At 43.2% G+C, this 24,874-nt stretch overlaps 2 protein-coding genes across 4 annotated transcripts in view; one reads left to right on the forward strand and one right to left on the reverse strand.

Annotated features, from left to right (window-relative positions):
- TPGS2 (tubulin polyglutamylase complex subunit 2) overlaps nt 1-24,874 on the reverse strand; it is a 698,248-nt gene that overhangs the window by 66,481 nt on the left and 606,893 nt on the right. The gene's annotated exons all lie outside the window — the stretch shown is intronic.
- FAM219A (family with sequence similarity 219 member A) overlaps nt 1-24,874 on the forward strand; it is a 94,429-nt gene that overhangs the window by 40,950 nt on the left and 28,605 nt on the right. For all 3 annotated transcript variants that reach the window (XM_050328829.1, XM_050328828.1, XM_050328827.1), the window contains exon 2: nt 11,591-11,690. In XM_050328829.1, coding sequence (XP_050184786.1) covers nt 11,591-11,690 — 100 coding nt within the window. The remainder of the gene's footprint in view (nt 1-11,590; nt 11,691-24,874) is intronic.

Genomic DNA, 24,874 nt, shown 5'->3' on the forward strand with positions numbered 1-24,874 from the left:
AGATGGCTTGATTTCAGTGGGGAAGGGACTGTCTCAAAAGGAGAAGTGAGGCAGAAGCTGTCTGGCCTGATATCTCTTTCTGATGCTGTCAACGGGACGTGAAGGAGACAGGCTGGAGCCGGATGGAGACCAGCTCTGTTGCAGGGAGCGTGGAAGGAAACAAATTCTTCTAAAATATTCTTCTTCTGCTGCTGCTAAATAGTGTCTGCTTGCCTTTGTTTCAAAGATCTTCTGCCAAGCCCAGGCTACCTTAAGGTATACTCTGGTCTTTACTCATCCCACTGTGGTACATCAAAGGTAACAGCGCTGAATATCTTCAGACCCTATCGAGGGATGGCCAGGAAAGTGGCTGACTATTTGTGTGCTCCTGACTTTTAAACTCAATGTGATAAACCACAAACCAGCCTTGTCACTTGCCATCCAGTGTTGGGCAGTGCTCCCCAGCCCCAGTGGGCAGAATGGGGCTGGCAGGCCCTCCAGGACTTTTGGAGTGCACAAACCGCAACCCTGCAATAAACCCAAGGGAATTGGGAGCAAGCTTAGTGAATAGGGAAGATTATAAATGCCACAACTTCTGGTAATAAAAATGGGGTTTTCTTCAGAGACCCTAATTTTGCACCTTTTTCTCAAGATTGGGAGGGGAGGAAATATCCCTGCCCTTTGGAGACAGAATAATTCATAAGCCACTTGTTCAAAAATCAGCGATTTCCCTTTAAGTTGGCTCCCGCGCCTTTGTCTCAGCTTCCCTGATTAGTCACATAATGAGGATATTTCTAATACAAATGTGTCAGGGGAGAAGGGAACCAAACATCGCTTTATCAGAAGAGAATCTGTATCCCCCTAGATGCTAATTAGTCACAGAGATGCAGGCGTGTGGGGCGGGGGCGAGGCGAGCTCTTATTTTAGAAGCCGAGACTATTTGTGCCCTCAGAATTTCTCATGCGGGGCTGGGAAGCCATGCCAAGGGAGAGACCGCCCTGAGATCTCCCTTGGCTTTCGCATCCCTGCCTCTGAGATGTGTTTGCTGTGCTGCTGCTCCTGCTGCTGTTTGCAGGGTTATTTCTGTCGCAAGCTTGGCTAAACAGAAACTCTCTCCTTATAAATATGGAAATCTGATGATGGAGCTCTCCATCTCTTGGGACAAGTTGAAAGCATGGTGCTAAAGAGAAAAGGGCTGCTGAAATCTCAGCTTGGTGGCTTTGTTTTCTCTACTAGTACAGAGAAAAAGGTAAGTTTTTAATACTGGGATCCACCCCTGCTGTGTCCAGGCTAAGATGTCCACCTGCCTGCATTGTGGCAGATATACTTGGTGCATAAGTCTTGGGCAGTTGCACATCTTTTGGATTGTGTTGGAAGAGTCTATGTTTTTATATTTGTTAAAGAGCTTTGAATGCCACTGGCTTCCATTACTGTTCCAGAGAAATCTCTTGAATCATAGAACATCCTGAGTTGGAAGGGGCCCACAAGAATCATTAAGTCCAACTCCTAGATCTGCTCAAGGCAACCCCAGAAATCACACCATGTGCCTAAGAGTGTTGTCCAGATACTTCTAGGAACTCTCACAGGCTTGATTCTATGACCTCTTCCCTGGAGAGCCTACATTTCAGAGTGGTGGGGCCTCCACAGTGCCTCTTTGGGGCTTTGTATCCTGCTTATAGCCTGTTTCCTTTCCTGGGGTTTCTCAACATCCCTCCTTCCTGGGACCAGAGGTAGCTTTGATCTTGGACAAATGCACAGGTATTTGCTCTTTCCCTAAGCATCCTGACTCATTTGCTATGCAGCATCCCTGGACCTTCAGCTTCTCTAGAAAGTCCTTGACATTCCCATGCTGGCAACTTTAACTCTTCCCTGAGTTAAAGTTACTATTTTGGCTGAGTACCTGAAAGGAGATGTGGTGATTCCTTGCTGAAAGCAGTTAAAAGGTGCATCCATGCTCTTGGTTGTGAGTGCAGGCTGAGTAAAGTGCAGATGTAGAAACTCAGCTTGTATAGACAGCAAACACTCTGCCCAGGGGAGCCTTGGGTTGAAGGCAATGGACGGGGCAAACGTGAAGTAGGTGTGCAATGGAGAGGGCATCCTGTGGTTTCAACATGCATCCAGAGACTGAATAAAAGCTCTGCAGTTTGCACACAACTCACTTTCATTCCAGAAATGCCCAAGGCTGACACTCATTGGGTGGCATTGCCCATTTTGCAGGTCTCATCATTGTCTTGAGACCTCAGTCAGAGAACTCTCAGAGCCAGACACCCCTGCCCTCTGGAAGAAAGGGGATTTACTAGGGGCAGGAAAGAGGCAGGATGAAAAATTATTATTGGAGAAGGAGCGAACAGGAGAAGCCATCAAACAGCTCAGAAAGGGATCTGAGGGATTAGATTAAAGGTGCATGGGGTATTCCAGAAGCTAAAAGCAAGACCTCAATCATCTTGCTCATATAGGAGCTGAACATGTAAAAATCAGCTGCCTTTCAAAAGAAAAATAAAAAAGAAAACAACAAAACCAAACCAACTGGAAAAGAACAAGTGACCCCAGAGTTATGCCAGTAATAGCTGTGACATTGAACCACTGATTAGAACCCTTGGTCTGTAAAAGCTGTGGATGTCAAGCTGTCCCAGCTTTTCCTGCTATTGTTCTTACATCCAGAGGCTCTGAAAGCTTAATAACAGCACATTTACCATGTTAGATCCCATCCATGGTCTATGGAAGTGATTGTCTGATCTCCAGGACATTGGTGGGAACTTGCTTCACTGAAACAGGGCTTTCCTACTGTTATTGGTATTGTGCTGGGACAGTTTTTGTCAGAATATATTATTTCTGCAGTGTCTACCAGAACCAATCAACAACACTTCAGTGTTTCCTTCAGGCAAAGTTTAGGCTCATCTCTCATGTACAGCTGGGACAGCCTAGCTCCATGTGGAGAGGATCCATAAATCAGTTTATATGTCCTGATAACCACAGCATTTCAGTAGTGATGGGACCGCTTGTCTTGCACTTTCTCAGCCAGTTTCTCTAGATGTTGGAGTTGACTGTGGGAAGGAAGCACCGTTCCCCTCCACCACAGAGTTGAGTCTCTGACAGTCTGCATTTCAGGTGGAAAACAGCTCTCCCTTAGAAAATAAACTGTTCCTCTTGGTGAGGCTTCTGTTAAAGCCTTGAAGAAGTAAAGATGGGACGCATCTTAAATAAACTCTCAACACTAACCAATGGTGCCTTAATTCAGTCACTACAGGAACCTGCCATGGTCCCTGACAGACAGCACCAGGGCTCTGCAGGGCACTTCAGTTTTCCATAAAGTTCAAAGGCAGCATGTAGCCAAGAGCTCCTATTCCTACCTCTGTCCTCCAAATACACTGTGACTTTGTCTGACACATTTCTCCATTTTTTAATAATTTTGAGGGTATCCTACCTCAAGAGCTGAAGTTGAAAGAGCAGTTGTAAAGTTGCATGGGGGTTTTTGTGATCCTGGTTTGGCTAGATGCCAGTTGCTAAACTGACTCTTACAATAGCTACCAAGGAATTTGTGATGCTTTATTGCTTTAAATACTTGTAGGTCTCATGTTGCATCTCAGAGCTGTGGCTCTGTAATCAGAGGTAGAAAAGAAAAGGAGTAATGTCTTGACATACAGGGAAGGAAATATTATGGTATGGAAGCATCCTGAAAACATAACCTCAGTTAATAGCTGGCTTTAAATAGCTATTGCATGCCAGCCACTTGGCAAGTGCTGCAGGCAGTAGGGAGTGCAGTGTGGCATTTCTCTAATTTGCAATGTTAATGATCCAATTTAAGTCATGTAAAGTTAGCACAAGATAACAGACTTATGAATGCATGTGATAATAGAGATGGCTTATGTGCGTGAGAAGAGCCTGGAGGGAAATATGGTGTTAAATATACTCTATCATGATTGAAAGGAAAGGAGCAGGGGCTGCTGGTTTCTTGGAGGGGAATCTAACAGAAATCATGTAATTACTCTTGTTTTTCTTCATTGTCCCTCAAATGCTTTCCCAAAGTATTTTGGCTAGTTACTGAGTTGGTGCTTCCTCTGTTACCGTAGACTCCCAGTTTTAGTCCTACATCATCGTCTTAGAAAAAGAGAGTTTCTTCCCTGTGCTGCAAATGTCATTTTTGATTAGGAAAACAGACCTCTGAAACTTCTTGTTCCCTTTCCACAGCTTATGCCTTTCTGCTTGCTGCATTTTGTTCAGCTTGGATGTGGCAGTCAGGCAGGGTCTCCAAGGGAGCATTTCAGCACAGGCACTGCGGCACCCGCAGGCAGACTGGCACTTCTCTTCTATCCCCATTTCAAGCAAAGCAGTGATCTGAACTCCTGGTTACCTCTCAGTGAGTTGAGCTGCCCCAACTGCAGGTGTACACAGTAAAATGTCATTTTAGTGACATACTGGTTCAATTTAAGTAATATGACTTGAGATTTTGATCATGCAGCAATATTAACACTGCTGGCTTCTCAATTGCTGAAAAAAATTGGTTTCAAGCACCAGTTTGTCTTACAATTATAAATGAATCAGGCTCAAAATCTGGATCTTGTAGTGGATACTGCAGGCCTAATTTGTTATTGTTTAATAAGATCTGTTCAGCAGTTCCTCAGGAAGGAAAAACAACGATGTTGTAAGTGGTGCATTGGCAGGGCTAGTAGAAAGTCAATAAGCAGTTGTTGTTTATGGCTTTGTTGAAACTGAGTCAGTAGCTATCAGAATGTATTTCAGTGCATCAGTCACTGTGTTGCCAAAATGCCATTTATTTTGACTTTGGTACAGGGTGGTAATGCTGAGATGAACAGTTAGTGCTCTGGATCTGGCAGCAGGCACACGTTGATGAAGAGTGACAACCGTGTCTTCCTAGGAGCCTTCTGCTCTGGTCACCATGTGATTCCGGAGTTCCTTCGACACTTGGGACTTAGTAAAATTGCTTTCTTCAGCTCACCCAGAGAGAAGCTGTTTGGGGATTCTCTCTTCCAGGATAGAGCAGTGTACTTTCTAAATGAGTCTGGCCTAGAAGCAAGCTCCTCTCCTGTTAAGACAGAGAGGGGAAAAGGGCCTGAAAAGATCAGGGATCTTCACAGCTTGCGCCAAATCTGGATCAGCCTGCCTGAAAACCAGATCAGCCCTGTTGACTTTCTGTGTGACAGATCATTTTCTAAACTGGGTTTGCAACAATTCCACAAATTCATCAGGCAAATGTACAGCTCCTTAGCCTTGCCTCTGCAGTTATATCTACTGGTATTTCCTTGTAACCCTGCTGCAATTTAAGATAATTGTTTCTTATTCTGGTGATCAGAGACATGAAAAAAAATACTGCTTTTTTTCTCTCTGGCAGCTCTTTCTGTATCTTAAGACAGCTATTATATCCCTCTTTAGTCCTACCCTTTTTTCTCTGAACAACCACATTTTTCCAGTGTTCTGGGGTGGTTGTAGCTTCTAGATTCTATCTGTAGGACTGATGAGGGGATTACATCTCCCTTGAAATAATGTGCTCCAAACTCCTGAAGCTGAAGCCTGAGCGATGTGGAAAAAGCATGAGAGGGTCTTTAGTGAGGGTTGCAGGTTCCATTCCTGTACATAGCCCTGTGGTGCTTTCCTTTGTCTTACCAAACACGCCATTACTGACATTGTTCATCTATATAGTGCAATCAGATTGATCCCCTATAAATCCAACAGCCTTTGAACCTCTCCTTTATGCTCTTTTCTTACATAGACAGATTATGCACACCTTGGTTCCCAGTGGCTTTATCTCTAGTGGTTTTTTTAGGCACTTTATGTTCATATATATTTCATGTCTATATTGTAGTGATATGTAGAGGCTGCAGAGGTCTCTTGTCCAAAACACTGGGATTTTACAATCCTTTTACACACCCACCTGTGCACGTCAGAGTCCCCTCCCTCCCCAGGAGCCTGCTGCCTGCATGTCTCGGGAATACCTGGCATGGTACAGCTTGAGGCAGAACGAATCTGCCAACAGCGTAGGATTTTCTGTTCCCAGGGCAGCAAGACTGAAGGCATAAATATTTATTAGCAGCACAGTGTTCTAGCCTGACAGTCTGGAATGACAACATGGCAGTGCTAGAAACTTTTTGGTGACCCAAATGTACCCCCTGTATTCGGGGTACGTGAGGTTTCTCCCTTGTTTTTCTGCTCACTAAGTCGGTCTCTCATGCGTATCTATCTGTCTTTCCAAACTCAGTGTTTGATGTGGAAAAGAAACAAAACACTTGGACTTGTCCTTTCTTGTTAGCACTTGTGTGCAGCACTTGTGATCCCCATGGGCAGCTCCATAAAGTGGAAGTCTCCTGAGCTACAAGTGCTTGCTGTAAGCTGTGTGCACACACATGTGAGACTTCCAGCATCTTTTAAGTTAGACAGAAAACAGGAAGCACATCACTGTGGGTACTGCAGAGAGACAAGGTAGCTGGATGATATTTCTGAGCAGTCAGCTCATACTGATTCAATTTATGATAATCAGACCAAAAACACCTGAACTATGGAGAAAAGTGATGGGTCAGGCCTTGTATAGTGGTAGAGATTATAAAGTGTAGAGGTTAGAGGGTAAGGGCAATCATGCCCCTCTGCTTTTATCCAAAAAAGGCAACAGAGCTGCTTTGATGATCATAGAATTTCCCATAGACAGCAGAGTGGAGTACATTTTCTTAGAGCTGTTAAAAATGACTCTTAGAATGGGAAGGATGGGCAGAGAGAGACTTTTCATTTTCCAGCTATGTTTTTAAGGGGAAACTGAAGCCCACAGAGACTGTGTGTGCCCACCAACAAGTGTTGACCATGCAGGAAGGCAAAGGAAGCTGCATTTTCCAAGGTGCCACAAGGGTGGAAGTTTGCACTAAGTGCCCAGCTCCATCATGGTGTAACTGCACACTTTGCCATTTCCCCTCCGTAGTCGGTGTGGGTTACTGGGAGAGGTAGGTGATAAAGAGTAAAAGGCTATTGAGCTGGTGCACTGAGGCAGATATTATATCTCTAAAGTACTGCAAAAAAGGAAAGCAGTGATTCAAAAGTGAAAAAAATAATAAGCCTGCTGAGCATGCCATCTTCCTTAAACCATCAGATTTCAGTTTAAAGTATTTTCAGCTTCTCTCTGTGCCCCTGCATACCAGCGATTCACAGCATTCCTGCCCCACAGAGGTTCCCTGGAACTAATTTCTGATTCAGAAACGGCTCGTGGTACACACCCTGTAGGACATAGCTGCTCCCAGCAGGAGGGCAGTTTTCAAGGTCCGTTGTGTCAAGCCTATAGAAACAAACAAACTAGTAAGAAAACTCCCCACCGTTCGAATGCTGTGATTGTGCTTGCCCAATTAAGCTGTGAGCATGTGAGGAAAAAAACTTTGATTAAACTCTGGCCCCAAACAAATGTTCATGCAGTGCCCTGATTGAATGTATTTTTTCCTCAGGAATGAAGACACAAGGAGGCCTCAGGAACAAAAAAATCCCTTAAATGTATTAAATACCCATAGTCATCTAGAGCCCCTGCAGCCACTTGCCTTTTGATTGGGAGTGTTGTGTTCTCCCCAGTGAGCAAAAAGAAATCACATCATCTGTCCTGGGACCAGTCATGCTGTGTAGCTGAGATTTTGGCGTCGGGGTCAGAGCTGAGTGCATTAGTCTAGGGAGGCTTGTGAAAAAGAACAAAACTGCCAAATGAATTCCAATAGCAAAAGCGTGTGGTGAGTCTCAGTGTGCTCACAGGGATTCACAAGCAAAAGGCTAATCAGTCAAGTAAACGTTTCTCTGGGTGGATAAGCTACAGAAAGGGAACTGCACCCATTCCGTATGCACAGAAGCAGAGCATGTTCGTGCAAAGAGACAGCTCCAGCCGAGCTGCCGTGGGAATGCTGCTGTTTTCACAGTGGGCATTGTTACTATGGAGTCCTGTGTGCTGCTGCAGAACGTGTATGGAGTGATGGATGGGAAATATGGCAGTGCCTTGCCGCTCCTGGGCTGGGAATAGATGCCTGCTGGAACCGGGGATGCTGTGCCTCGTCCAGCTTGGTTTCCTCTCTAATCCATTTTACTTTGTGGAGGAAATGGGCCTGACCTGTGCTTTGTGATCCCTGCGTGTGCAAGTCCTGGGTCTGTTGTGCAGCTGTAACATGTTCCACTGCAGGTTGGCTGTCAAGGTGCTATGCTGCTAGGGCTGAAAAGCATCATTCCAGACTTTGGAGAAGAATTCCTAGTGTTGAATCACATTATTATGGAGTCCACTGCAATGTCCTTCATCATTCCCATCTCCAGTGTTGGAGGCAGGGGTGCAAGCTCCACCAGCTGCCAGGACTCCTCTGTAATCAGTGGGGAGAGGGAAACACATCTGCAAGGATGGATTTGTCTCCTTTTAGGATAAGTATTAATCACTCTTTGAAAATCATCTTAGTTTTCTCTGGAGACCTAGGAAGTCTTTTCTGGTTTTTGGTCTAGAGCCCATTTGAGATTGCTCCCGCTGAGTCCTCTGGTCCGACTCTTCAGAGGCATCTTAGAACATTTCTCCATTCCCTCTCTTCATGCAAATGGAAGTCTAATGTCATGGTCAGGTTACCTACAAAGGAAAAGCTAGTGTCAGCACATCAGCTTGCCACAAAAAAAAAAAAAAAAAAAAAAAAAAAAGGCTGGTTTTGATTTAGGGTTTAAGCATAATTTTAGCAATGTGAACCTGAGCTAGTCCAGGTGGCCAGGACGCCTTCTCTGCTCTGTGGACTTCTGACTGTGAGCTCAGCTGACTCTTTGCTGAACTGCACCAGCACAGGAGACGGTAAGAGGCCATCACACTGTGTCCTTTATCATAATATGTCTACTCTCATGCCTTCCTGCAGCCAGCAGACCAGGACTCCAATGACTTGTTTGTTGTGTTCAGTAGCACTACAAAGCATCCAGTTCTTGGAGCCATGCTCCTTAGAAACAGCTATATCCTGCCTTTTCCTGTGCTGTCAGAGAAAAGATTCTCCTGCAAGAAGCCTGGACTTAAGTGGTACCACTTAACATCTTACACATCCTTCTTGGAGAGTTTCTACTATGTCTGACATGTCCTTTGTGCTACTTGGCCATTCCCATGTGTAGAAGCCCAGAAGGTAAGGAGACTAATATGTTATGTCTCAAACACTGATAGCTGGATGGCTGTGGAGCCAAGCAAGGATTGTTGGTAGTAACAGCCAGGGATTGTTAGTGATAATACACTGTAAGAACGAACAGGATGTGGCTGGAAAGGGGCCGTGTGGAGGTAGGGCAGCACTTTTCCAGGACAAACATCCTTGCTCTGGCTCCTGGAGATAAGCACAGCACAGCACAAGCACAGGCAAAGGCTGCAGTGGGATATCAAGACCACCAAAGACCCCTGAAGCCTCCAACCCATTTCCTGAAAGGTCTGGAAGAATAGACTGTGCATGAGAACTAATTTTGAGAGAAAGTCAGAAACTTACCTCCAGGGCAGGGTAAACTTATCCATAAGCAGGTCCCCCCACAAAGCCCATGTGCAAGTGCGCCCCAGGACCCTGGACACCCCATCAGCTGGATCAGCACTGGAGCCAGGACTGGTGATCTCTCTTTCTCTTTTTCTTCCTTTCTTTCTCTCTTCCCCTCTTTAATTCATCTCTGTCTTTTTCTCTCATCCCTTCCACCCTACCCTTTATCCAAAACCCACTGCCAAGTGCTTGTTGGAGGTCAGGGATTCACATACCCATTTCCATGCTGCATGTTTAATTTACTAATAGAACTTTCTAAGGTTTTCTGGGCCATCTTGACTTTTGTCATTCCTGTCAACCACAGGTATCTATGGATCTTGGGTGCTGTCAGGCTTGGTGCTGTGACCACTTTCCTGGGGAGCCTGTTCCAGTGCCCATTCCCCCTCTGAGTGAAAAACCTTTTTCTGATATCCAATCTAAATGTCCCCTGACACAGCTCCCTGACATTCCCTCGGGTCCTGTTCCTGGTCATGAGAGTGACTTGCCCCTCTGTTTCCCCTTTTTTGCAGCTGCTGCTTGTTAACTGCCACTTGATATCTCATGCTTGTAGAATATAAGGGCTAGCTGATCCCAATTCACCTTCTCACCCCACTCAGGATTATTTTGATTATTTTGACATCTCTCAGAGCCCTTGTCTGTTATCTCTCCCTGGCTGAAAAGTCCTGGTCTGTCTAACTGGTCATCTGATGCAACCTGTCATCCCAGATCTCTTCCTTGAGTGTCCATAGATAGCTACAGCTCATCATTTTCATTTGTAAAGTTGGGATTGTTTCTAAGTACCACTTTTAGCTTCATTTAATTTCAGCTGCTGTATTTTTTGCCATTTTGTCATAAAGTGTGGTTATTAAAGTAGGATTTTTAAACTGAAATGCATGTGATTCTATGATTTATGTCTAATTCTGGTTCTCATGGAATCTGGCTTTTTGGTTTGCGACCTATTCTTACCATTTGAACTAGTCATGAAACTGCTGCATCAGAAGAACAATGCAGCATTGGAGGAAAGCAGGAGAAGCTGTATATGGTTGAGCCTTTTCACTGAATGCAAGGTCTTGTAAGCCCCCTCCATTTTAAGCACTGTCAAAGTCTACTGGGTAGTGCAAAGGAAATTGAGTTCACCAGTTTGGAACTGTGTTTTCTAGTATTTGATTTTTGATGCCTTGTTCAGTTTCTTACAAGGTGATAGTTTATTCAGATTGGGCCTAATGTTGAATGTTTGTTTTGCATGTGCAGTTCTACCTATTATAAACCCAAATTTACATACACATATATGTGCATGTTCAATTTAATTTCTACCTTCTAGATGGGAATAAGGGAATATGTTTGAAAACCAATTTTAATTTTCACTATAGTGCTACGTAGAGATAGTTCCAACAGTTTTGCAGTTTGCTATGAAAGGACTTCAGATATTTTTAGCAGTGGTAGAGCTGCCTGAATTGGTAGTTTGTTTCTCTCTGAGTTCTTTGATGTGCTCTACCACAGAGTTCAACATGTGTTGTCTGCCATTAGGCATCATGGAACAGACTCTGTGTTTGGGCAGATCTGGTTTTTGGGGGGGATTTCAGTGACAGTGAAAGATGCTGTGCTGACAGATACTGAAATCTTTCCAGTCAGCCACAAAATAGGTCCCAAGAGGGACTGGAAATTGAATTCTCCTACTTATACAGCCTTCATTACTTGTGAGCTGGACTTTCACACAGACCTGGTCTCAAACTTTTTAGTTTTAAGCTTGAGGTTGACTGGTCCACTTGGAATTCAGCTGAAACTGTAAATGTGTTTCCTACAACACCCCAGGGAGTCATCACATGAAAATTATTTGGGAGTACTGCCAGCCAGGCTGGATTTGAACTGGTGACCCACCATCCACATTATATTCCCAGTATCATCCATCATGTAAGTCTGATGTTGAAACCTGGCATTTCCAGAGGTACTTTTAGCATACTAAATGTGCTTCCAGAGTTCTGTGTTTTGCCCCTGGGTTTCAGCCACTCAAAACACTGGCATGTTCTCAACTCCCTTTGAATGCAAATGGGGTGGACTCGCCTAACAACTAGTTAGAGAAGAGGCTGCAGAACTTTCAGCTAAGCCATTCTGTTTTGTTTCCTTTTCTTTCTTAACAGGATCCAACAGCTGCAGCAATTTCGGACAGAGATTGTGACACGAGAGAGGGAGAGACTGTAGCCATGAACTATAAGCCATCCCCACTTCAAGTGAAATTAGGTAAGTTTTTGCTGATGGGGAGTGAAAAGGCTGAATCCAAGGTCTGAAATACGGTGAGATGCCTGTGTGGTCATATGCAGATCTCCATGCGTGTGGCTGAGCATGCCAGCTTGGCTCAAACAGCTCACAGAGCAGCTTTATCATTGTGATTCTGCTGCTGAGGGAACTGACCTACAAACGTAAAGACCCAGTATCTGGGGATGTGGTGGAGGAAGGAAGCTGTGCCTTGAGAGAAAGGCACAGCTTTTTTAAACCTGCAATTCTTTTATCAAGCTAAGATCAAGGCTTGGCCAGATAAAGAATGAAGGTAATGTAGAGGGACTGTAAAAAGAAGAGAAGGCAGAATAGTTGCAAACAAAAAGGAAAGGATCAGAGAATCCACATACTACCTGGAAAAGATGGAGCTGTGTTACTGTGAGATGGAGAGCTTTTAGGTCTGTAAAGGTTCTCATACAAATACTCATGCTATTTCTGAGCAATATTTTTGAAGTTCTGGAAGCAGAGTTATTCAGTTAGCACAATAGCCTTGCTTCCTTATAAGAGGACGACAATCTACACATGGTTGTTCCACCTCCAAAACCTGAGCCACTGTTTTGCTACACAGCCTCAAGAACCTGATGACAAACAAGTCAAGGGAACAGCATGCTAAAAAATGGGAATCTTAAGTGTGGAAAATTTCCCAGTAGGAACAGGAAGCAGTGCCCTGGTTATCCTTCACAGCAGTGCAAATGACATTGAGAGAATGCTGCTGGAGCTGATTGAAGGTGCCTATGCCATGTTGGGAAGGCTTTGAAAGAAGTGTGAGCCTCCATGGAAGTGGAGTAGCTCTGGCCCCTGCCAAATGAGTGATAGAGAAGGTCAGCAGACAACTAAAGTTTGAAGAAGGTTTGGGAAAGTTTAGGCATTGGTGTAAGACTATGAAGATATGTTCGTGATAGATAGATTTACCCAAGGACCTGCAGTACTTCTGCAAAACCAGTGTTAGTCTCATTTATAAGAGGAACCTTAAAGAAACACCAGAAAAAGGCTGGGAAGCCTTGTGAAGTCTCAGGGCTCCACCTGAGCATGTGGTAAATTGGTCATAGCAGTGAAGAAAAGAATGTAACTACCCAGAGAGAGTAAATTAAAATAAAGTAGTTGAACAGGCAAGATTTCCCTGAAAGAGTGACTAGGAAGGGGATGACAGCAAGTTGGGTATACAAATACAGCAAGATTGTGCAGCAAAGTGGAGGGCCTAGACCTACAGATACAGGATATGAGCAAGTGGATTGGGGCAGTAGATCACTCCTGCAGTCACAGTCATAAATATTCTGAAAACAGTGACTGCTTTTCAGGGAAAGGCAGGGAGCAGCAGGGTGTGTTAATGATGGCACAACGCATAGTTTGGTAAAAGATTATCACTGCCAGAGTGCCATATACCACCAGGATCCTTTTTCACTGCCAGGAGTGCTGTAGAGAGATAATTACTACTGCAGTGGTTGTTTTGGAGAATTTAACATCAGGAAACAGGTTAGAGAGCAGTTAATGCTTTTATTGGTAAGTCTGAGATATTCTTGCTTTTCTAGGCAATAAAAATATCCTCTGGAGATTCATTAACCTGATAGGAAATGGTGCTTTTTTAGACTTGGCTTTGGTAAGTCCTGAGAACATCATAGGAGATCTGATCATGGAAAAGAGATTTGGATTCAGGATAAACAAGTTCAATTCATACAAATTAAATGAAATAGAAAACTCAGTATTCTGAACAAAGCCAGTGGAATGAGAAACTCTGGAAGTCAAAACACATCAGATAGTGTTGAAGGAGAAAGTATCAGAAGAAAGTACATTACTAATGGAGTTCTATAACTGTCATTATTTATATGGTTATTGATGACTTTTATGTAAAAGCAGGCAAAGAAAATGTAGTCAGAGTGTATTTGGGAGGCAAAAGTACAATAAAGACTGAGAAATAGGACAGAGAAAAAACATGAAAACTGGAATAATAGAAATGAGAAAAATAGGAGAGACTCAATCTTCTATAAACTGGAATTTAATAACTGGAGGTGCTTACTTTAGCTGACTGGAAGGTTAGTAATTATTGAAATGGACTAATACACGAAAATAGGCCGTAGTCACATTTCTGGGGAACTTGAAGAGCTTTTTTCCATGGGTCACACACAAGTCAATGACTAGGCTTTCTGCCAGAGCTTCTGCTTTTTCATATAGGGAAAATTCTACTTTATTTAGCCAGTGCTGAACAGCCTGAAGTAGAGAGGCAAAGGGATGTATAGGAAGAGTTGCAGTAGATAGAGGCATACCATTGCCAGGATCTCCTTTCCAACTGGTGCTTCTGCCCAGCGAACTCAGTGCTGACCACAGTGTGGTTATAAAGATAATAGTGGTTGAAACCTACCTGCCTAAGAAGGATTGTCTTGAAAGGCTGGTAAGCATCTTCCTGCCATGTCTGCAGAAAGAAGTCTGCTCCAACATCTCTGCCTGTGGAAACGGAGTGCCTCTTTAATTAGGTGAACACATGTCTACTGGCATTTGGACCAACTCTCTACTCTCAGCCATCCCAAAATGAGCTCTGGGTTATCTGAGCCAAAATGAGACTGACAGTACTGTATGTCGGCAGTGTAATATGCCTTTAATCCACACCAGCTCCTGCTGCTTTTATTCTTAATATCGTCCCAGCCTTTACAATTTTCAAGCAGCTTAATCACTGTATCTCCCAGCTCTGGCCCCCATTCCTCCAACTAGATTTTTTTGCCTCTTCTGCTTTAAACTTGTCAGGGTTTGGATTGGTTTTAATCTCTTTAAGGCTAGAAAAATTATGGTAGTACATAAATGTTTAAGAAAGAGTTTAACTGGCAGAGCCATTGTTGGGGATGTTAGCAACTAGGGTTTTAATCCTGTTGCAGGCTTTCCGTATGAATAGTGGCATTTTTCACTGTAAAATCAGAATCAATTGTTCAAATGTCAATTGTTTTGGTGGATGGTTGATAAATGTCATTTTTCAGTTTGTGAAGATTCACATATAAATCTGCATCACACGTGCTTGCTTTAAGTTTGGGTCAAGTGAGCTCAGTTAAATACCAACCCAGCATGAACACAACTTTTGCTTCCAGACACTGCAGCGATTGAAGCGTGACCGAAAAAGTGTGATGTACTGCACACACTGAAGGCAGATTTACCCTGCTGCTTGGTTGTTTCTCCCCCTCTAAGTAAACACACTTGGCCACATGTTTGCTTGGAGGGTCAGTTAGATACAGGCAAAACTTAACGGTTGTTTTATATTTCTAGTGAGTTACACCTGGTTTCTAAGTGGAACAGTGAAACACACAGCTTGCTGCTTAGGGCCACATCAAAAATAGAACGTTACACCAAGGGGAAATCATCTCCCAGTTCATGTGGCTCAAAATTTTAAACCTTACTGATACTGTATCTGTATTAATTATGTATTTCTTATTTTTCCAACACCCCCCCTTTGTCATTCTGTCAGGAGCTGCCAGATTCAGCCATGCTTCTTTCTTTCTTTCAAATCATTGATAAGGAGACTCCTGACAGCATGGGTTGGGGGCTGGGTGTACATTAGTGCTTAGGAGATGTCTCCAGCACATCCTTATTAGGAGTCATATCCAGATGGAGCACATACCACAAGCCTTTGAAAACAGAAGAGAGTTATGATAAGGAGAGAGGGAGGAACAGAATAATCTCCAAGTGTAACTCTCAGGGGCACTGTGTCTACCGGAAGGCAACAGATCCTGCTGGGATTCCCAGGAGACAAGATATTATTTTAATGAAGCCTATGCCATCTGCTTTTCTATTTTGCATTTTTAATTTCCCTTCTCTGCTCTGAAATCCCCACCCAGACAGTCTGTGTCTTTCTTACCTGTTAGTCAATGACGTTACAGTTTGTGTTAAAACAGAACAGGCAATGTGGAAAATGCTGCAATACAAGCAACAGCTGTGATGAGGGAAAGTGGCAGTGGCACGTACAGCAGCCCTCAGCCCTCTGAGGTGCCTTTTGCCTTAGATGTAAGCACCTTTTCTCTTTGGACTAGAGAATAAGGCACTGGTTTTGGAAGTTTCGTCAGCAGGGTACCTAAAAGTAAGACTGAGTGAGCTACGTGCAGTTGAGGTCTCCTGCCATATGACCAAGAGGAAGCTTATTTCATATTGATACAGGGTTCAAGGTGCTTATGATTTGTGGTTTAGATTTTCTTTGAAAAGGTTTTTGTAAAAAAAAAAAAAAGAAATTACTTGAATTGCAAATGTAGCCGATAGTTGTCCTGTTCTCCTAGCTACTGTTTTGTTCCCCTCCCAGCTTAGATCTCGTGATGGTATTTATCTCAACTCAAAAAAAAATGGTGGCTGATTCTAGTCAACCCTGAAAGGAGAATCAAGAGCCAGAAAGTTGCCTTTGGTATATGCTGCTGTAATCGAGTATATATCCACCATCCTAACCAGAAACTTTCCTTGCTTTAGGAGGCAGGAGGCTATCGTAAAGCTAACAGAGCAGAGTTATTTCATTAATTAGAAGGAAACTAACACTTTCCTCCTGCCAGCTGCACTGTAGAATATTGTTTTTTTCCTCTAGGAGACAGTAGAAAAAGTCATTCTCTGACAAATAACCATAGTGCTCAGCACCTAAGAAGACACATCAGATGAGACCACCTTGTGTGCATCTGCTTCTTCCTGTATCAACACTTCATCTTATAAATTTCCTAATATTTTACTTGGTGACAGCAGAGAAGTTCGTGTCTCTGTCTTCCACAGTCTCTAGCTAGGGATGGGTATTCTACGTGGAGAAACCAATTAGTGTGTCCACTACCAAGCACTGAATTATTTTAGTTCTATTGGATTAGTTCTTACTTGTTAATAAGATTCTCAAAAACCTCAAGCAAGTCACTGGAATGCTGTTTGCTGGGACCAAGCAAAACAGGTAGGAGCTAAACAGCAACAAAAATGCTGTTGCAAAAACATAGAGAATGTTGTTCCATGATAGGCTTGACTTGGACAAAACTGAGGATCTAATTTATGACTAAGTCCTATCTTGGAGATTGAAGTGGACAGAGGAGATAATCTGTTTGGGGACAGAGGCTGATGATGTGTCTGTAGTGTTAGCTCCTGCCTTCCAGCCTGCTGCTGTGCATTTGTGGCAGATATTGAATTGCTGTGAGACCAGGAAGGAATATTACTAGGAATATCGGTCGGAACTACAAAGCCCTCAGGGTTCAACATAACAAAATTGGTGCATTTCTGCTGAAACTTTACGGATGTTCTCTGATTCCAGGAAAGGACAGACTGCCTTTATCTCCCCATGTGGCTCCTGAGACTGATCTTTCAATTGGTGTAGTTATTTAACCTCCTCTTCTGGGGCAGGGTGTGGGTTCAGAGTTTGTTTTAAATCTCTGCGTCAAAGAGCCACAAAGCCCACAGCAGAGCAACCTTATCCTGTTCCTGTTCAAAAGGATGCCGTGCTCAGAGATCCCCTTCCAGGGCTTCTCTTGCCTCAGGTCAAGATGCAAAACTGGTACTGGGAGATGCAGTCCCAAACAGAGTAGGGAGCAAGCATCCTGTGTAGGCTGGAAGGCTCCGTGCCTGCCCACATCTGTGGCTCCTTTCCTGCGCCATCGCTTCCCAGTCTGCTTCACAACTTGTGACTTCTTGAGCTTTTCATACAGAAAACAAAATAATAAAGGGAAGTTGAAGTACACCGGACAAATCAATGCCATTAGTGTATCATTTTGTCAGTACTTCAAGTACTGTACTATTCCCAGTTGCTCTCCTGTAACAAGGTGATTAATGCTAATTAGGTACAGCAGCTGTTGTTTCTGGGAAGATGCTCTGTAGGTAAATTAGGGAAACATTTTATAAAAAAAAAAGATGTAACTCTTAAGCTGGGTCTTCAGGTTCCAGCTCTATTGACAAAACTGCAGTTTTCCATATCTATAACTGTTTGCATGGTGACCTCAAGTGACATCATTACCTTAAGTGCACAAAGCCGTTCTGCTCCCCTGGGAGCACCCATTTCCTTGAACACAGTCTGTACTCTGTTCAGGAGGGGAGGGCAGAGTGGAAGCCAGAGAGCAGGAGCAATACAGCACTGCTATTGATTTTCTCCATGAAGATAGAAGTGCAGCCTCCCACTCGGAAGTCTCACTGAGCTTGGGAGGCATTCATTTAAACGTCGTTTCGTCTGTTATCACTCCTTCCATTTATAAAGAAGAACGGCATACACAGGGTTATGGTAGCATCCTTCCTGTAGGATATCTCTCCAGGCTTTTTTTGGAGGGGATGAAAGAGTGAACAGCTGCATCACATTAAGGGCAGAAGGGCTGTCTGCAGAAGGAGCAGCAAAGATGAGGGCAGAAAAATAGTTCTGACAGGCATATTATTGCAAATTAGTTAGAGGAGAAGTAGAGGGGCAGAGAGGAAGAGGTGTGTGAGACAGGCTTGGGTAAAGAATAAAGCCACTTAGAGAAACTGGAACAAAGCAATCATTGGAGTTCAGCAGAGAGCTCTAGACAGGAGGAAATGTGTAAGGGGGTGAGACAGAGAGATGGGAAATCAGCAAATCCCAGGAGCAAAGCACAAGACATGAATATGGGAATGACGTGTCATGAGGTTCACCAAATGACCTTGATTTTTATGTCACTGCAATTTGCTTGATTTGTTGTGGCACTGCATCAGGGCTTCACTGGCCTTTCCCAGCCCTCCACTGGGATAAATGCACCTCTCCTGTGACACATTTCCGGATACCGACACACCTCACAGGCCAACAGACTCACATCTATTCACATCTTGTGTTGTTCACACCACTCTTGGCTAATATACCTTCAGATAAAAAGTCATGAAGGCAAAGCTGTAAGGTAACTGAATGATTTTTGGTTATTACCTGGCCATCCTTTAGCCACTCCATATTTTTACAGTATCTGCAGGTCTGATAGTCTAGGAAAAGAGCTAATCCAGAAGATCATTTACACAAATTATTTTATTTTGTATTGAAAACGGGCCAAAGCATCTGGAGTTGAGGGTTTCACGCCTGAAGAAAAAGACCAGAGTTGCAAATTACAAGTTCTCTTTGACACCTCAAATATGAGAAGCAGCTCAGAAGGTTGTGAGGCAAAACAAATTAAGAAAACTATTGAGATTCTCTGATAGAAGGGAGAAGAAAGTCAGTAACTGAAGTACAGATGATAATAAAACTACCTGGTCTAGCAAAGCCTAACCCCAGCAGGCAGCACCACACAGTGGTCTGCAGAGAGGTCTCATTACACAAGTATGTATTAGTCTCATCACTGTTTTCTGTGAAATATGTAGAATGCTGGTTTAAAAGAAATCACTCCGAAGGTGATTTACAGCTTCTTCCTGACATTAAAAAAGAGTAACACCAGCTAAGATGATAAGGCTGCCTGCTCAGGTGTTGATATCTTTAACAAAATCAACACAGGAAAGGGCAATAGTACTGTTCTCTGGCTTCTCAGAGCCCTGTCCTTAAATGTAGGTTACACATGTTCCTCTGGCCCACCACAGTGTAACATTTCCCCAGTTCTGAATTACCCAGGTGTTGCTATTTCTGTAATTCCTTCTGATGTCTCCATAGGTAGATGAGCTTCTGCACAGCGCTCAAGGGAAGCAAGTATAGCCCAGTGTAATTAATGTAAATTGGCTCCAGAACAGACCACAGCATCTAAGGACAGTATTGGATGATTCACTTTTTTAATGTGTTTGATTTATTAATGATGAGCCTTAAACTGTTCCTGATAGTTAATTGAATTTGTTCTGATTTTTCAGTGATGTGGGCTTCCACTTTGTCTTCTCTGTGCTGCACACTCAGCTCTTAACAGGGAAAAGTTACTATCTGGTTATTGAATGTGGGGACTAAAACGCTCCATCAGCAGATCAAGCTCTATTAAATAAAAATAATGCACACTTTTCAAAAGGAAGGAGCATGTGCTGGTGTAGTAAGTTCACTACAATTCTTGATTTTTAACTGCTGTCCTTATGCACAGAGGATGTTCACAGCACCCTGAAAACTTCATATTGCTTCTCTGAGATCTTAAAGGATCCTTTGGAGACTCAGAATAACGCAGAAGATTTGGTGTGCCACAGCAGGAGAGCAGAGTAGATGAGGAGGTCATCCATGTCATGTGTCCTGTCAGTGGCAGAGTCCTTGTTAGGTGAGACTGCTGTGGTGGTCTCGGATGCAGGCCTCGTCTGAGCGTGGGCAGAGATACAGCCAAGGAACTCTACTCCTGTGACCCCAGGAACAGGCTTTGTTCCAGGCATAGCAGACAGCCTTACATCCAGCTGTGCACAGCAGAGCCCCATTTGCCAGACCCAGCCAGGGACATGGTGGGCAGGGAGGTGTGCCACATGGAATGGTGCAGAACAGCTGAGGTAGAAGCAGCGACCACAAACGAAGTACAGTTTTTTTGCCCAGTTAGCAATAAGCAAATTTCACCTACGTCCGTCAGTTTTGGTTCAGAGGTCTGGGGAGGAGGAATTCCCAAAAGCAGAGGGCAGCACAGAAGAAACCACGGAGGTTTCCTCTGTACTTCTTCATGGAGGCAGGATTGGTTGAAGCAGGTCATGGAGCAATATGAGCCTATGCTGGGCACAGGCAGAAGAGGCTGTTTTCTAGTTTAGCAGACTGGTAGAAGCAACTCCACTGCAGCTTCAGCTGAACTCAGCATCTCAGCCTCTTACACCAACCAACATCATTCTCTATGAAGTTTTAGGACTGGGAATTAAGCTGCAATAGAGATGGTAGGACTAGTTGTGCAAAGAGGACTCTGGATCTTCTGAGTCCTGACTGGGACTAAGAGGGAGCTTTGTTCCCTGACAGTCACTTCACCCCTGGCAGTAACAAGACAGCGACCTCTCCAGGCAAGACCACAGTCTTCCTGCTCTGCTGTGTATAGGAAGTCTTCTGGCACCTCTCCTTTTCTTTCAAGCCTCAAACTTTTGGCACAGCTCTTTTTTTATTCCGCTTGGCAGGCATTCACTATAAAGCAGGTCATAGTGAAGGAAAATAAAGCTGTTTTTATGGATGCCATATATTTACCAAGATAAGATTTTATTTAAGAAGTTATAAAGTCACAGGAGTAATTGGGCAGCCTGATCCCATTTCTCCAGTTGTTAAACACAACTATCATCAAAAAGCTTTGATTGCTGCCTGAATCATGGCTGAATAGCTTGTGCTGAGGGTATGCTTTTGTTGCATCACTCATGGAAATGAGATTATGAAGCATGGTGCTGTGCAAAATAGCTGTAGTCTCCTTTTTGAAACATCTTCCAGAAGGAAAACCAGGAACTGTTCATCAAATTTTAAAACATTTGAGCATTTAACCTATAGAAAACCACGTCCCATAAGTGATATTTGTGTCCTTTCTCCAGGTCCAGTTACAAGGGGAAAGGAAAGGTAACATGTACATTCATGGTAGATAGATCCAAGTCTTTATCAAAGAATCATCTCCAGCTTCACCTGTATAACCTTTGTGATCTGTTTGTGTCTGCCTTCTACAAATAGTAGACTCCTGTTCTCTCCACAATACTCCTCTCCCAGGCTTCATCCCCCTTTCCATATTAGTGAAATCATCTATCCTCACTTTTAGAGACTGCACAGTTGAACCATTGCTCTTAAGGACTCCTGCCTTCCTTCATCTCCATTGTCCCTTTCACCTGTGAACTCTGCCCAAATCTTTTTCTTTTCTTAACTCTCTGCCTTTTTTATCCCACTCACTCCTTACCTTGAGAAGAGCTTGAATTGATTCAGACTAAGCCTTTGAGAATGGGGAATTTTTCCAACTCTTTGTCTTGTAAAGTAAGACTGTTTATAGCACAATAAAATAAATCCTCTACAGGGTTTTAAGGTAATTATACTGTAAACCCAAAATTGTGACTTTTTGTTTGCTATAACTTTGATTTTTTTCTACCTTCTGGTCTTAAATGGAAGACAATCCCCACTTTTTTTCAAACAACTTACATACTTTCTTTTTTCATTACTGCTGTGAAATTGGAACAATTAAGTCAGCAGGTATTACCTCCTTCCGGAGGAATGATGCAGTTCTGTCTGGCTCACCAGTCTGAAGCTCATGAGTTAAAAAGTGCTTTCTGCCATGAGTAAACAATGAGCTGGCTATGAGAAGAAGGTTTAATCACACTGGGTGTTTCAGAGCTGAGTGCTGCTGGCAGCTCCTCTCCCACAGCACAGCTCCCAAGTCACACCAGCCACTGTGCCAGAAAACAGCCCCTCTCTGGCCCCCATCACTGCCCAGCCTGAAAGTAAGGCCTGATTTTCAAAAAGAGAAAGATTTCCTGTGATTTATTTTAAATACTGGTTGTAGGACTAGAAAATGGAGAGAAGTGTACAAGGGAGACAATTGAATAAGTTCATCTGAAAAACCATGTTTGACATATTTAATGACACTGCTAAAAATACATCTTGAACAAGGCTAGCATATTTAATATTTAAAGTGATGCTGTCAAGCATGGGTAGTTTGAGTCCATAATGGAGGCTGCTTTTAACATTCAGATTTTCAGGTTTTGCATACTTTTTTTTTAAGAAAAGCAAGTATCCTGGGCTTAAACTTCCTAGTAAACCCTAGTACTACTCTTTTTTTATAAGGTCACTAAAAGAACATATAACAGGTTGTTCCCAAACTCTTCACAAATTCATGTCTAATTCATAACATGGTTTTGACTAAAGAAAGTTTGGGAGACTCAGGTTCACAAAGCAGCTATGTCTTTTTTAGCTACAGACTTTCAGCCATAACATGAAAGATTCAACTTCAGTTTCTTTTTCTGCCTGAATGCTTCACCTGTCGGGTTGAAATGTGGCTTTATGCAGCCTCTGATCCGTTGGGCAGGGGGTGAAGCAATATGTGAAAGCAAAACTTTGACATGTTTTTTTCTGTGCAGGCAGATATCATGTTTTTAGTTCCTCCCAGCTCACACAGCCGACTAACTCCTGCCTGTGTGCGGAAGAGCCACGATATACAACAGTCCTTGAATTTGACTCTGAGTCCTTTGGGTTTTCTATCTTTCATTGAAAGGGGATGACCAGCAACACAAGGAAGTGATCTTAGCTCCTTGATTGGCAGTCTTTTTCTTTCTGTCTGCAATTAAACATTCATGGGTACCCGGGAGTTTCCATCTCCCTAGGAAGCAGAGCCATGACTGCATTGAAAAGGCTGTGGCTGCTTTGGGTCTTTTTGACTAAGTGAATTGAACCACCTGCAGGACATTCACCTGACCTAGAACCAGGCTGTAATCTCCTCTGCTTCAAGGCAGGGCAGATAGAGAAAGGGAAAAGGTCAGTAGTAAAGAGAGCAAAAGACAGTGCCAGTTGTCTGCATTGACCTGGTCATGACCATTGGATGGGAGATGACCAGGATAATGTGGAAAGTTCTAAGGAGAGTGGAAAAGTTTCATGTGAAACCTCCTCTGTGCTATTGAGGAATGATAGCAATATGCCTGAGTTGGAAGTAAATTGCCTGGAGCATCGAGTGGGTACTTCATTCCCAACCTGTTTCTTTTCTCACCTTACAGAAATCCTTTTTCACCATGACGATTGATCAAGCATGGGAAAACTTTTCTCAGGAAGGTAGTAGCATCTCCAGCTTTGAGGGTTTTGAAAATCTGACTAAATATAAAGCTCTGAGCAGCCCAGTCTGATGCCATAGCTAATGCTGCTTGGAGCAGGGCATTGGACTAGAGATCTCCGGAGGTCCCTTCCAACTTGAAGTAATCCTGTGATCCTGTGTCTGCTTAGGACTCCAGTTATTTTTTCAGATATTGTATAGTTTCTACTCCCTACTGAAAAAAACTAAGTCCTCTCCAATTATTCTTTTGGGTTCCCAGCACAAATACAATTGGATTTGCAGAGGTAGATTTAGGTGACTTATGTCCTCTGGTACACAAAGCAGTCCTCTGGTATGTCCACTGGTAAACAAGAAAAACCCAATTACTACTTGATTTTCACTCCATTATAAATATTCCTCTTTTTAAATTTTAATTATTGCTTTCTGTTCTTTCTCTTTAATTCCCCAAATCTTCTTGATTTTACAGTGATTGCATTTAAAAATGTATTAAAATTCGTTTTCTCCTTTGCTTGTATTGCTCACTGACTCCAGTGCACAGGCAGGGACATTTGTTCTCTTACAGATGTGTTTCCTAACTTACATTTTGTTGATGGTTCTCAGTGCTGAGTGATTTTTTATTACCGGCAAGCAGCTGATTTCTTGTACCATGTGCTAGGGCACTCACAGAGGGCACTGATGGAATATTAGAAAGAAGAACCAAAATCAAGGTGTTTGTGCCTGTGTTCATCTGAGGTGACAAGCTGCTACTAAGGTGGCTGTACAACACCTCCATTTCTTAGGACAGTTTGAGTTCTTCTTGGTGTTGGGGATGTCTCAGCTAGACACTGGAAAAGGCGCTTAGATTGGTGAAGGGATTTTTTTTTTTTTTGCTGTGATTTGGATTTTTGAGGGAACTTCACAGAAAAAAATCAGCACCCAGAAGCTGGCTATCCCTACAGATCCCTACCTGCTGCACACCACCAATAATGTAAGAAAAGACAGGATAAAAAGAAAAGGAAGTGAATCCTCCCATTCCATGTTTTTCCCTCTTGCATTTCCTATTTTTTTCCCTGTAGAACAGGGGAATGGATTTAAATCAGGGAAGATTAAAATCCACCCTGGAAGGTGAGGTTGCTCACCAACTTCTAATAACTTGAAAAACACTGTTTTGATCTTCTTGTGAAGATTTTAGGGCAGGAGTGGAGGCAGTAGGCTGATGTTCAAGACTGTTAAAGGTGTCGAGGTTGCCTTGAGAAAAAGGGAGTGTTGGTCTGTAGCAAACTGACATGTTGTCTGTAGCCCAGAAAAAATAAGTTCTCTTTCATGGTCTTGAAGTTTGGAAAAAGCTGATCGATCCTAACAAAACATCTAACAAGGTTACAGAACAATGCCAAAACTTTTCAAAGGCAGGATACAACAAAAAAACAACTCATCACACCTTACAGACCAGCTGTATAATCCAGAGGCAGAATCACAGAATTGTGAAAAATTAACCAGAGAATATTTGAGGCCCTAAAATTGAAGACTCGTGAGCACATTTATTCCAGTCCTTCACTTCAACAGATTATTTACTCTGGCTCCTGAGTGCTCATCATGTAGTTAGAGCTCAAGAGG

This window comes from Myiozetetes cayanensis, unplaced genomic scaffold (genome assembly GCF_022539395.1).
Source record: "Myiozetetes cayanensis isolate MyiCay16 unplaced genomic scaffold, myiCay2020 scf4, whole genome shotgun sequence".
Taxonomy (NCBI): domain Eukaryota; kingdom Metazoa; phylum Chordata; class Aves; order Passeriformes; family Tyrannidae; genus Myiozetetes; species Myiozetetes cayanensis.